General features: G+C 41.0%; 1 protein-coding gene across 1 annotated transcript in view; it reads right to left on the reverse strand.

The window, feature by feature from the left end:
• Window positions 1–13,881, reverse strand: part of POP1 (POP1 homolog, ribonuclease P/MRP subunit) — a 33,056-nt gene that overhangs the window by 9,791 nt on the left and 9,384 nt on the right. The window contains exons 6-12 of the mRNA XM_061123691.1: window positions 10,556–10,643; window positions 9,986–10,173; window positions 9,044–9,300; window positions 8,838–8,931; window positions 6,213–6,324; window positions 5,338–5,457; window positions 475–590 (exon numbers count right to left, since the gene is read on the reverse strand). Of these exons, the coding sequence (XP_060979674.1) occupies window positions 475–590; window positions 5,338–5,457; window positions 6,213–6,324; window positions 8,838–8,931; window positions 9,044–9,300; window positions 9,986–10,173; window positions 10,556–10,643 (975 nt within the window). The remainder of the gene's footprint in view (window positions 1–474; window positions 591–5,337; window positions 5,458–6,212; window positions 6,325–8,837; window positions 8,932–9,043; window positions 9,301–9,985; window positions 10,174–10,555; window positions 10,644–13,881) is intronic.

Here is a 13,881-nt window from a genome sequence, read left to right on the forward strand (position 1 = left end):
CTGACCATCCACCTAAGAGTTAGCTCAAATACAGGCTCCTCCATCTGGGAAGCTTTCCCTAATTTCCCTAGTCCAGGCTCAGTACCCATTCTTTGGGCTTCCTTCGTACTCTGTACTTCTTCAACTGTATCCTAGGCATTTGCCCCATCACTGAATACAACACCTGGTGCTGGCAGGAGCTCAGTCATTGTGAGATTACAGACCGAGAACATTTAAGGGGGAAAAAAATAATGAATGAAAACATATTTAAACCACAAGACTATCATTTTCAAGAAAAAGTCTCTGTATTCATCTTTTCTAGAGATTATTCTTCTCTAAAACAGAAAAAAAAAATCATTGTTTATATCATTAAGTGAGGGATCAAAAGTCTAAAAATAAAAGGAAGTCTATGGGCATCTATAAAGTATGAAATAACTTTCATGGTCTCTAAAGTGATGAATTTCAACCTGTTTTCATGACTTTACCATTAGTTACCTGATCCGAGATTTTATTCTCTGTGACACTCTTAGAGATATCTTGGTTCCAGAGAAAGCTATGCGAACACTCCGCGGGCACACCCTCCAGAAGCAGCTGTCTAACTTTCTCATTATCTAAGAGGGAAAAGAAACAGCCTTAAACCACATTCTTTAATTTAAGTCAGTAAGGGTCAAATTCTAAATGACACTAGAGGACTTTCTGTTAGAGGAAAATAATCTACAGGCATTTACTTCTCTAGAGGATTTATTTACTTGAATAGAAACTGTTACTCTTATAGTTGGTTTCATAAACTGTGAAACAGCACAGGCTCCTAAACTTACTTGACATTTATTTTTAGTGTATAAGATGCAAATATTACATTAAATTTCCTCGAAATAACTGTCTGATTCCACAGGGAAGATAATCAAATTCTAGGCATCACTGCAGAGGCGAAGAACCACTTCTTGATCATACTCTCCGATTGCACAAGTTATATTTTAACTACAGGCTTCAGGGCTCTTTATATCATCCCTGACCCAAAAGTCCTGAGCTAACAGATACTGTCCTTTTATCTCAAGCCTCTAACAACCCTATTTTTATTGAACTGAGTGAATTCCCTTTCTGTAAAACGTATTGCTCTCATTCCTTTCAAATGAATATATTTTCTGTGAACTACGTTGTTTCATCCCCTTAAACAAGCCACACCAGCCAAAAAGTACTCCAGTGGGAAAGGGGGAGGAATTGTTTCAGTTATAAACATGCATACTGATAGAAAAGATATCCTATATGCAATTATTTAAACACTAGGGGGAAAAAATATCTTTCAGATTTTGTTTTGTTGGACTGAAGAATTAGAAGAAAAAAAATAAAAAAACAAAAATCAGACAATTCATGGGTTTAGGTTAAGGTCCTAAAATGCCAACACAAAAGATCACTCAACAGAACATACCCACATGGGTCTGATGGCTGAAAAAGAAAAAAAAAGTTGGAAGTGACTCTGCAGTTGTGATGTGCTGAGATTCTGAGATTGGTGGTCAAGATGGTTAAGAAGACCCTGAACTCACTTCCTCATGTGGGCACAGGACGATCACAACGGTTTACAGAGCAACTATGTATGAGAACATCTTGAAGACTAGCAGGAAAGACTTCCTACAGGTAAAGAAAATAAAGAAGGAACTGGAGAGGAGAGGTAAAGACCTGGTAGAGTTAAGCCACACACGCCCCGGGCTAGGCGGGTGGGGTAGGTGACTCACAAAACACAGGAGGAGAATCACAATTGCAGAGTTTTCCCAAAAGAGCAAAGGGCCCAAGCTCCACATCAAGTTCCCCAGCCTGGGGGAGCTGTATGGAGAGGATGAGCTCACAGAACATCTGGCTTTGAAGGCCAGCTGGGATTGACTACAGGACAGCTGGAGGATTACAGGAAACACAGACCCCACTCTGAAAGGGTGCGCACAAAATCTACATGCTCCAAGAACCAGTACAGAGGAAGCAGTCTGAAAAGAGCCTTTACTTGCTGATTTTAAAGTTTCCCAGAAAGGCAGGAGGCAACTGGGCGTCCTCCTGGGGACACCGATCTGGCAAGGATGTGGAGAGAAGGGAATCCTCATACTCTGTTGGTAGGAATGTCAACTGGTGCAGCCACTGTGTAAAACAGAATGGAGGCTCCCCCAAAAAACGAAAAATCAAACTACCACACAATCCAGCAACTCTGTTTTGCAGTACGTTTTCAAAGAAAATAAAAACACTCAATTGAAAAGATATGTGCACCCCCTATGCTCACTGCATCAATTATTTACAATAGCCAAGGTATGGAAGCTACCTAAGGATCCATCAACAGATGAACAGTTAAAGAATATATGGTACATATACAATGGAATTCTACTCAGCCATGAAAAAGGATGAGATTTTGCCATTTCCAACAACATGAATGGACTTGGAGGATATTATGCTAAGCCAGACAGAGAAAGCCAAATACCAAATGATATCGCTAGTATGTGGAATCTAAAAAACAAAACCTAAGACAGAAACAGAGTCATAGATACGGAGAACAAACTGGTGGTTGCCAGAGGGGAGACTTGTGGAGGGATGAATGAAATAGTTGAGAGAGATTAAAAGACACAAACTTCCATTTATAAAATAAATAAGGCATGGGGATGCAATGTACAGGACAGAGGATATAACCAATGATATTGAAATAAATCTGTATGATGACAGATGGTAACTAGGCTTATCTTGGTTATCATTTTGTAATGTTTTTTCAAGATAGACTTTAATTTTCTCTGAACTGATTTATACTAAGATTATACCACTCTAATGGCAGAAAGTGAAGAGGAACTAAAGAGCCTCTTGATGAGGGTCAAAGAAGAGAGTGAAAAAGCTGGCTTGAAACTCAACATTCAATAAACTAAAGATCACAGCATCCAGTCTCATCACTTCATGGCAAATAGAAGGGGAAAAACTGAAAACAGTGACAGATTTTATTTTCTTGGGCTCCAAAATCACTGTAGACAGTGACTGCAGCCATGAAGTTAAAAGATGCTTGCTCCTTGGGAAAAAAGCTATGGCAAACCTAGACAGCATGTTCAAAAACAGAGACATCACTTTACTGATAAAGGTTTGTATAGTCAAGCTATGGTTTTTCCAGTAGTCATGTATGGATGTGAGAGTTGAACCATAAAGAAGGCTGAGCGCCAAAGAACTGATGCTTTTGAACTGTGGTGCTGGAGAAGATTCCTGAGAGTCCCTTGGACTGCAAGGAGATCAAACTAGTCCATCCTAAAGGAGATCAGTCCTGAATACTCCTTGGAAGGACTGATGCTGAAGCTGAACCTCCAATACTTTCGCTACCTGATGCGAAGAGCCTACTCATTGGAAAAGATCCTGATGCTGGGAAAGATTGAAGGCAGGAGCAGAAGTGGGTAGCAGAGAATAAGATGATTGGATGGTATCATCAACTTAATGGACTTGAGTTTGAGCAAACTCTAGGAGATAGTGAAGGACTGGGAAGCCTGGCGTACTGCAGCCCATGGGGCTGCAGAGTTGAACACCACTTAGCAAATGAACAATGAAAGCCTTAGAAAGAATTTAATACATAACTGCCTTTTCCCAAAACTGGTACAGACACTATGGAGAACAGTATGAAGATTCCTTAAAAAACTAAAAATAGAGCTACAATATGATCCAACAATCCCATTCCTGAGCATACACCCAAAGAAAATCATAATTCAAACAGATACATGCACCCCAATGTTACTGCAGCACTGTTTACAATACCTAAGACATGGAAGCAACCTAAATGTCCATCAACAGAGGAATGGATAAAGAAGATTTGGTACAAATATACAGGGACTATTACTCAGCCATCAAAAAGAACAAAATAATGCCATTTATGACAACATGGATCGACCTAGGTACAGTCATACTGAGTGAAGTAAGACAGAGAAAGACAAATATTATATGATATAGCTTATATGTGGAATCTCAAAAAAAAGGCCACAAAAGAACTTATCTACAAAACAGAAGTAGTTACAAATGTAGAAAATAAATTTATGGTTATGGGGCTGGGGGGAAAGAGGGGAGGAATAAATTGGGAGACTGGGATTGACGCATATACACATTACTGTATATAAAATAGATAACTAACATGGACCTACTGTAGAGCGAAGGGTACTCTACGCAATACTCTGTAATGGCCTATATGGGAAAAGAATCTTAAAAACAATGGATATATATGTATGTATGTGGCCAGCTGCAGTCCATGGGGTCACAAAGAGTCAGACACAACTGAGCGACTGAACTGAACTGAACGTATATGAATAACAAATTCACTTTGTTGTACACCTGAAACTAATAAAACATTGTAAATCTACACCCCAATAGGAATTTTTAAAAATTATTCCAAAAAAGGATTTGAGGCAGCAAGACAGACTAAGCAGAGTTTAACTGAGGTTTTGAGATCGTTCTGACAGTCAACAACTATCAGTGTAGTAGATGCTCTAACTTCTACGGTTGTACCCAACCATACTGCTATTAAAAAAGAAAAGAAACAGCCAACAATTCATTGATTAAAGTGTTAGACTTTCTAATTAACTAACTTACCTATCTATCTTAAATTCCTCTTTCATCCAATCCCCCTTTCATGTTAAGGTTCTGGCAGAGTACTGTACTGCCCCCTTAATAAGCTATCTACCTACTTGTGAAGGTAAAAAAAAAAACAAATCTCAAGTTGTTACTACACACACCAGTCAGTATCTTTTCTCCCAAAACTGACAGACTGATTTTAATTATTCTTCCAATTAACTGGGCTTAAATGACAGTAAACACAGTGAGGCATTATCACAATTGTGCAGATCAGACTAAGATTTTAGCCAGCCCCCACCCACCCCCAACCACGTCCCCTAAGAAACCCCCAAAGGCCACGCTACTGACTCTAAGCCGAGACCTCTTACCCTTCAGCACCTGGGATGGCCTTGCCAGGATTCGAACCTGGGTCATCTGTATGGTCAGACAGAGGCTTCCAAAGAGCACAAGACCAGCTGCGGGTGCGGGTCCCTTCCTCACAATTAAAATTCTGAAAAGCCAGGCATTTTCAGAGAACCCCGTTTGCAGAGGCAGGTTTTTACTAGATATTGAAAATAGAGAACTCAGGGGAAAAAATGAACATAAGGATCAGGATACATGTTTACAGCTAAAGATACTTCCTGATACACCATTTCCTTTTATCATGATCACCTTGAAAAGGTAGGCAAGTAAAAAGATGGCCTGAAATTTTCTACAGATAAAGTTACTGCAGAAGTTGTCACTGATGGAATTCTTCTAATGGGACTGACTAGTCAGAACAGTTGTTAAGGAAAACCAGGGTTGTCTCAGGAACTTTACCTTGGCATTTTTCTGGATTGGGCAAAACTTTGGACCTCTTTTGAGGCAGATTTATTCGTGGATCACCAACCGTCAGTCCCAGAATAGTACCTGCTGGAATTTCTGCTGGTGATGTTATTCCTTTAGCAACAAAACAAAACGCAAACAGGAAGTTATTCACAAATACATACATATTTCGCTTTCATTTTCAAATGTTTCTAATGAAATTTTCATCTTGGGCTGATTTTATAAAGACACACATTCCCTTTTATCTTCCCAATGATACTTTCAGAGAATAAATTAACATTGATAAAGAGTGAAGCTTTACCAAAAACATTAAGTTAACATAACAGGTCATTTTACAACATGAACACGGATATCCCTATCAATAACTACAGGAGCTTTACATACAAATGCAATCATGTGTGGGTAAGTAAGATTTCAGCTTAGTAGCTGGTATATGCATTTACGTATAGTAGCAGAATACCAGTTATTTATTTAAAATACTAACATCCCATTTGTGCTTCTTGCTGTATTTTAACGGTTTCAAAGTGAAAAGCACCACTACATTTACGTAGCTCAGCTGCAAGATGCTCTTTTAACCCAGTTCCCACCCCTCCCATCTTCCCCATCTTCCTCCCGTGTTCCCCTGCATGAGTGCTGAATGCTAAGTTACTCCAGTCATGTCCGATTCTTTGTGACCCTGTGGACCGTAGCCCGCCAGGCTCCTCTGTCCAGGGGATTCTCCAGGCAAGAGTAACTGCAATGGGTGGCTGTGCCCTCCTCCAGGGGATCTTCCCAACCAGGGATCAAACCCGCATCTCTTACGGCTCCTGCACTGGCAGGCGGGTTCTTTACCACTAGCGCCACCTGGGAAGCCCCGTTCCCCCGTATACCTCCCAGCAAGTCAAAAATGGCTGCTTGTCTGCGATGAAGGGAAACACTATCAGGATTCTTGCAGCTTTCAATCCACCAACGGTGAGGTGTCTTCTCTGTGTCCTCTCCCTCCTAGAAAACAACAACTCCTGTTCACCAGACACACAATGGATCAGGCTTAATAATTTTGGTTAAAACGTTTGTGCTACTGGCCTCCATTCTTTCATCCTCGTTTCTTAGAATGAATGTTTTTGGAGAGGAACCAGGGAAGCTGTCACATCAGATTAACAACTCTTCTAACCAAAGACAAGGACGTAGGACTATGCTTCTCTCAAGAGTTCATGCACTAAGAAGAATATCTGCGTTTTCTGAGAGTCTACCTGACTAACGTACCACACGCCTGTGGTCTCCGGAACACAGCGCCAACACGAGAGACCTTGCTCCTTGCTCTTCTCCCAACACTACCAACCTCATCGCCAGACTAAGCAATACAATTTTCCTCACTGAAGAAAAACCAAAACAAAACCCCTTTTGAAGAAGTCTTTAGCAAAGGAAGATATTACTACTATAGTATTTCTAGAAATTTCAAGAAATAATGTATTTTACTTGCCTTTTTTTCTGAACAGAACTAGGAACTGAGGTTTCAAACAGCACTTCAAGTACCATATGCATGCCCGGGAAGAGAACTTCACCGCTGTGATTCATACCAAAGTTTGCTGAAGGGGGATGTTCCCCTACAGAGTCTAACCTATAATATTAATGCTTTGAGCCCCTTACCTCACAGAAACTCAGGTAGCACATGATTCAAAGTACAGACCCTGGAACCAAACTTGGCAGGTTCGAATCCTCCCTCTGCAACTTACTAGCCAGCGTGGAATGCCTAGTCAGCGCCAGGCACTGCGCTGAGCCTGGGGCACAGAGTCAAGAAGAGGACTGCCCCGAGCCTGCCAGCATGAAGCTCAGAGTCTTGAGAAACAGACATCGCAAAGACATGTGAACAAATCTAGACGTAAAAACTGAGGAACGGTGCAAGATGGAATGAAAACAGCAGCAAGGATTTAATTGAACTTGGAGATCAGGAAAGAATTCTAGAGGAAAGTGATACAGATGTTGAAACCTTTAGACTCAGCCAAGAAGAGGGGTAGAGACAGAAAATTCAGACAGTCTCAAAGGGACATGAGATCTGACACATTCTAGAACCAGGAACCACTGGAAGAAGCCAGTGTGGCTGAAGTGCCGAACGTGAGAAGAGATAAGGCCAGACAGGCATGGAGGCACAAGATTACCAGTCAAATTAAGGGCTTTGGATTTTTTTTTTTCTCACAAACAATGAGAAGCTATCCAAAAGCTTTGAATCAGGAAGTAGCTTGATGAGCATAAATTGCTAAAATGGGGCTACCCTGGTGGTCTAGTGGTTAAGATGTGTGCTTGCCAATGTAGGGGACATGGGTTCGATCCCTCGTCTGGGAAGATCCCACATGCCCTGGGGCCACTAAGCCTGTGCACCACAACTATTGAAGCCTGCGTGCTCCGCAACAAGAGAAGCCACCGTAAGAAGTCTGTGTACCGCAACTAGAGGGTAGTCCCTGCTCACTGCAACAAGAGAAAAAGCCCGCACAGCAACAAAGACCCAGTGCAACAAAAAATAATAAATGAATTAATTTAAAAAAAAAAAGAAAATTACACTTCACTTTCCTTTGGAAAAAAACAAAAAATTGCTAAAATATCACTTTGCCTCCTGTGTGGAGAAAGGAGCCAAAAATGGGAACAATGAAAGAAAGTTGAGAAGCTGCTTCAGGACCCAGGCCAGAGATGACAGAGACTAGTGAGGAAACAGTGAAGAGACAGAGGTCACCTTTGGTTTTTAAAGTATCTGTCTTCCAGCAGCTCAAGCTCTGATTGGCTCTATCACTGTATCAGACATGTCCAATCAGGAAGAGGCATGGATGCTGAGAGGCACTGATACAGGAAAACGAACCAAATCTGAACCCAAAGTGTTCACATTTGAGTCTGATGCCTCATCTACTCTCTGCTCTCCAGACCTGCGCAATCAACATGGCGGCCACTTGACACAGACAGCTTTGAATTTACCTATTAATAATTAAAATAAGTACAAGTACCAACTCACTTCCTCGGACACACTAGCCACTCAGTAGCTACCTGTGGCTGGTGGCTCCCATACTGGACAGCACACAGAAACAGCATCCTTGCAAAAAGTTCTACTGAACAGGGGTTCATTTGACACATTGCTCTCAACCTGCTAGACCATCCTGAAAACGAACCCCAGAGAATATGCATCACACAAATACAAACAAAGAAACCTGGCACATACTTTCAGGGATTTTAGGGGCGGCTCCCTGTTACCTACTTACCTGTGGAGCAGAAGTTAAGACCCTTTACAAAATTCAGAAGCTGCAGGAGCAGTCTGTATTTAAATAAGAACCAATCAGTTTACTTGCTACATTCACTTAGATTTGCTATTCTAGGAGAAATGAAAGATAAAAATCTCTGATAATAAGCATAAACAGGCAAACAAACATGTATAAGCTATGGCCCCAAATGCTGCCGAATTAGATATTAGGTTTCACAAATTTGCTAAGAAGGACCTGACCAGAAGAAAGCAATGCAATCAGGTTCACTCTTACGGTGTGGACGGAAGCAGCCTTGAGCGCCTCAGTTAAGATGGAGTGAGAAAGAGGACCGATCAGCCGGAATCTGTTCATCTCCATCGTCAAGTCACTGGAAGAAAGAGAAGGGCTTTATACTGCATATAATGTCTGTCTCACTGACAAAAACAGAGCCCGCCTTCACTGAAAACATTCGGTAGGTTCAGAGGAGGTTCAGCCCATACCGGATCACGATGCCTGTGCTTGGGGAGAGCCAAGAATATGGCTGAAGTGGATCTCTAGTTCCATCACCAATGACTTTTTTAACTGGTTGAGCGTTTTCCCCATCATCTTTCCGTTTTCTTTTCTTGCCGATTTTTCCTTCAGGCAGGTCAATCTGGCTTTTCTCTTGAGACGGTGTCAGAAGGGGATCTGGGATCCAGACAGTTGTCTTGGTAGGTTCCATACACTGGCACACTGCTTTTACCTCCTCTAAGATATCCTAAGGACACGTTCAGACATTTTAAACTCCGAATTTAAATACAAGTTTAAGTTGGTTTAGTTTATTTTTTTTACCTGTAAAAATTTATATGCTTATCTCACAAAAATGAAGCTAAATTTAAAATTGTCAAAAAGCTTTTTTGATTCCTCTGAGTAGTGCTTGACACATAAAACAAACAAAAAAAAGAACTCCTAAAAGTCCAAAATCAATGAAAACAACATGACTATTCTGACCAATTTTTTTTAAAAACTAGTTTAAAGACGAATTTGGAGAAAATTTACAGTCCACTGTATGAAAGCAATGAGTATGCTAAAAGAGGGAAGCTAAGCTAAATGCAGTATTAAAAAATTATCAGAATTACTCAAAACAGATTCTCATCATCAAACTGGCTCTAACAAGCACATGAATGCAATGAACCAATTCAGAATGATGGAAGCGTTAGTTCTATGCACCATTTCAAGCCATTTGTATAAGACTGGTTTCATCTCTACTTCTACTCAGGGCTTACCAAAAGTCAGGTCAAGATTTGCTTCACTTATTAATATTAACATAACTATCCTCCCTATATTCCAATACCAAGCAATCAGTCAAACTTTCACACAATTTAAATTTCTGTAGCACTGATTTCTAACAGTAATCAAGGATCTAGCGACTGAGTGATGAGAAATAATGTCACGGATTATACCTGTTTAAGAGCTGGATGAAGCCAGATCCACAACTGCCTGCTCTCAGCAGTGTCACCAGGTGTCCCCTGGGCCTTCCACATAAATGTCACAGGACCCAGCATTTCTAGGGGATATTTATTTGCCCTGTAAAGCATGACGCTCCCTTGGCACTTTCCAGACAAACAGTGGACTGCAGCAAAAGTCAATCCTGACATAAACAAAAACAAAATTCCAAGATTATTTACTGTCTATCTTCATGACAGATGAGGTTTTAGTTTTGGTCGTTGCTTAGATCAAACCCTGGCACATGATAAGTTCTCAAATAAATTTATTGAGAAAATGATTTAATGAATTTTGAGTTTCTTCCTACCTAGATTTACTACACCAGAATAATGGTTCTCTCACTTTATACTCAGCAATGTTAGAAATGATTTAAAAGTTACCCCAAGCTTTCCTTACATGAACATTCTTGTCAGGAAGAACTATCTCTGTAAAGCCTGTTTAAATTCCAAAATATTTAAGCAGACACTTGTTCATGAAATGAATAAATATACAGACTTAAACAGGGCTCAGCTTTGAAACAAGTTTACCTGTGTCTATGCTACACATTGAAGAAAGTGCTTTTAGTATTTCTTCCTCTTTGCCCTTCAACTCCAAACAACAGTAGTAGGATAAATCCTATAAAAAGAGGGAGATACTATTAAATACTTGAATTTCCATTTAAAATGTAAGTGGCAGTGTCCTACTTTTCAGTAAGGAAATATGTGTTTTTTCCTATATTCACAGATAAGTTCCAAGTGATTTGTAAAAACTACTGCCTTTAAGGATTATCCCGCCCCAAAATCACCTAAAGTGAAAAATCAAAGTAGAATAAGTGAGACTGTAATAAATTCAGCAAAATTATGTTAAGATGCTCACTTTGGTTAGCTAATTTAGGACTTCAGGATTATTCAACGCTGAGCCTAATGACACATGAGGCAATTTATCCCACATTTCTCCCCTGCTCAGTCTCTCTCTTTTGTTTGTTTAATATTATTTATTTGGCTGCTCTGGATCTTAGCTGTTGACATGAAGGATCTAGTTTCCTGACCACGGATCAAAACCAGGCCCCCTGCATTGGGAGCATGGAGTCTTAGCCACTGGACCACCAGGGAATTCCCATCCCCTGCTCAGTATTAACCACGATATCCAACTTTGACTAAGCAATGTACAAGGAAAAATGTGAGTAATGAGAATAAAGTCTTATCAATTTAAATAGGATGAAGAGAGCTCAGACTGAGCTAATAAAATCAATTAGGTTAAAGACATAATAATGGTTAATAGTTACTGAAAGGTTACTAAGTGTCAGAGCAGGGTTAACCCTGTACTGGACTGTCATTTAATCTTCCCAACACCTGCGATCAGATGCCAGCATTAACTTATTTGCCAGGGGAAGACACTGAGACAGACTGCTACTTGAGCAGTCATGTCATCAGAAAGGGGAGAAGCTGGCATTCGGGTCAGGCTCACTGACCCCCGAGCTAACCCCTCTGCCACAGCTCCTGTAAGCAAATCCAATACACATAGAAACTAAAATGCAAAGTACAGCAAAGGCTCCCACAAACTCATGTTCATCTGTGCTGATAGAAATCTTCCAGCAACAGTGATCCACTCCCAGCTGTCAGTGGCAGATGAACCCCACTAGAGTGTGTTCAACCAGCTGACAACAGAGAATGATGGTTAAGAGCATGGAACTCTGGAGCCAGACTGCTAAGTTACTTCAGTCGTGTCCGACTCTGTGCAACCCCATAGACGGCAGCCCACCAGGCTCCCCCGTCCCTGGGATTCTCCAGGCAAGAGCACTGGAGTGGGTTGCCACTTCCTTCTCTAATGTGTGAAACTGAAAAGTGAAAGTGAAGTCGCTCAGTCGTGTCCAACTCGTAGTGACCCGATGGACTGCAACCTACCACGCTCCTCCATCCACGGGATTTTCCAGGCAAGAGTACTGGAGTGGGGTGCCATTGCCTTCTCCAGGAGCCAGACTACCTGGGCTCAAATCCCAGCTTCACCACTCATTAGGTGTAAGGCTGTGGGTAAACTGCCCAACTTCTCTGTACTTCAGCTTCCTCATTTGTAAAATAGAAATAATAGTAAACACTTACCCAATACTGTTGTTGTAAGGATTAAGCGAGCAAACATATGCAAAGTACTAAAACAGACATTAAGTATTCAAAAATATTTATTACTAGCTATCATTTTTATTACTTAGGGCTGATGTAAAGAAAGTATGGGATAACAGCAAAAATTCTGCCCCAAATGAGAAGTAACTATGTCTGCCTTAAAATCTGAGTGATGGTAGTGGAGAAAGCATGGGCCAGGGGAGTCAGCTTCCAAGAGCTAGGTAGGTCACCAACAAGCTGTGTGGCCCTGGGCAAGTCACTTGATCACTCTGCATCCCAGTCCCACAATGTAAAATGAAGAATTTGACTCTAATCCATGATTTCTGCTGCTGAGTCTTCAAATCAAAGGCTCTTAAGAGGTTCCTGAATTTACTTTATACCCATTAGGAAGGCGATTATCAAAAAAGAAAAAAGAAAACACCAAGTGTTGGTGAGGATGTGGAGAAACTGCTGATGGGCATGTAAAATGGTAGAGCCTCTATGGAAAACAGTATGATGGTTCCTCAAAAATTTAAACCAAGAACTTCATGAGCCAGCAGTTCCACTCCTGGGTATGTACCCAAAAGAACTGAAAGCAAAGAACTGAAGGGATGTTTGTACACCCATGTTCACAGCAGCATTATTCACAATAGCCAAGTGGAAACCACCTAAAAGTGGATCAGCTTTGATGGATGAATGGATAAACACAATGTGGTATAAAATACAATGGAATATCATTCAGCCTTAAAAATGAGGGAGATTCTGACACATGATACAACATGGATGAACCTTGAAGACATCATGCTAACGGAAATAAGCCAGTCTCAAAAATACAAGTATTATATGATTCTACTTATGTGAGCCACCAAGAGGGGTCAAATTCATAAAGATGAAAAGTAGAATGGTAGCTGACAGAGACCGGGGCAAGACAGGAATGGGGACTTAAGTGTTTAATGGATGAGGAATTTCAGCTTGAGGAGACAAACAAGTCCCGGAGATGGATGATAATGAGTCACACAACAATGTGAATATACTTAAGACCTAAGTAATAAGTACCACGGAAGTGCAGACTCAAAAATAAAATGGCAAATCTGATGTTAGGTCTTTTTTACCACAATTTCTTTTCAGGTTCTTGTACTGATTATTCTGCTATATTGCTCTCAAGAGGAATCAGAGGATGCTAATACTAACAGCTTTCTAAAGTTGGCCAAGGCCATCCTGCCATTGAAAGGCCCTCTGCAAAGAAAAGATTGCTAGACACGTACTGAAAAAGAGAGGAAGCAATTTCATGCGGAGTTGGGGGGAGTGAGGCAGGCGGCTGGGGTGGAGGAGCTAGGACAGCCAAGACAGACAAAGACTATTATGCAGCTCTAAAATCAGCTCTAAAATCAACTGTCCTCTCAAAGGCTTTAAAACACACTTCCCAGCAGAGATGTTTCTCAAATATCTATGGTGGCGAATGACTGCTAAATGAATCAATGCTGAATAAACCTGGAGCATGACCAAGACCCCGTGGGCTCTGGTTTCTACTTATTTCTCCAGAACTAACCTCGCCCCAATGTTGGCCCTGCTCTCACTCTCTTCATCTTTGTCACACTGAGTTTATTTCAGTCCTTCCCTAGCTGGCTGCCTTCTACCTTCCCCACTCTGGCGATTTCTTATCCCTTAGAGTTCAGCTCAAACAGCACTTGCATGGGGAAGCACTCCTGTACTCATTATGAATACTCATAGTATTGCACAGTTTTCCCTTACAACTGAATATCAGGCTAATTATCTGA

Source organism: Dama dama, chromosome 21, assembly GCF_033118175.1.
Source record: "Dama dama isolate Ldn47 chromosome 21, ASM3311817v1, whole genome shotgun sequence".
Classification (NCBI taxonomy): domain Eukaryota; kingdom Metazoa; phylum Chordata; class Mammalia; order Artiodactyla; family Cervidae; genus Dama; species Dama dama.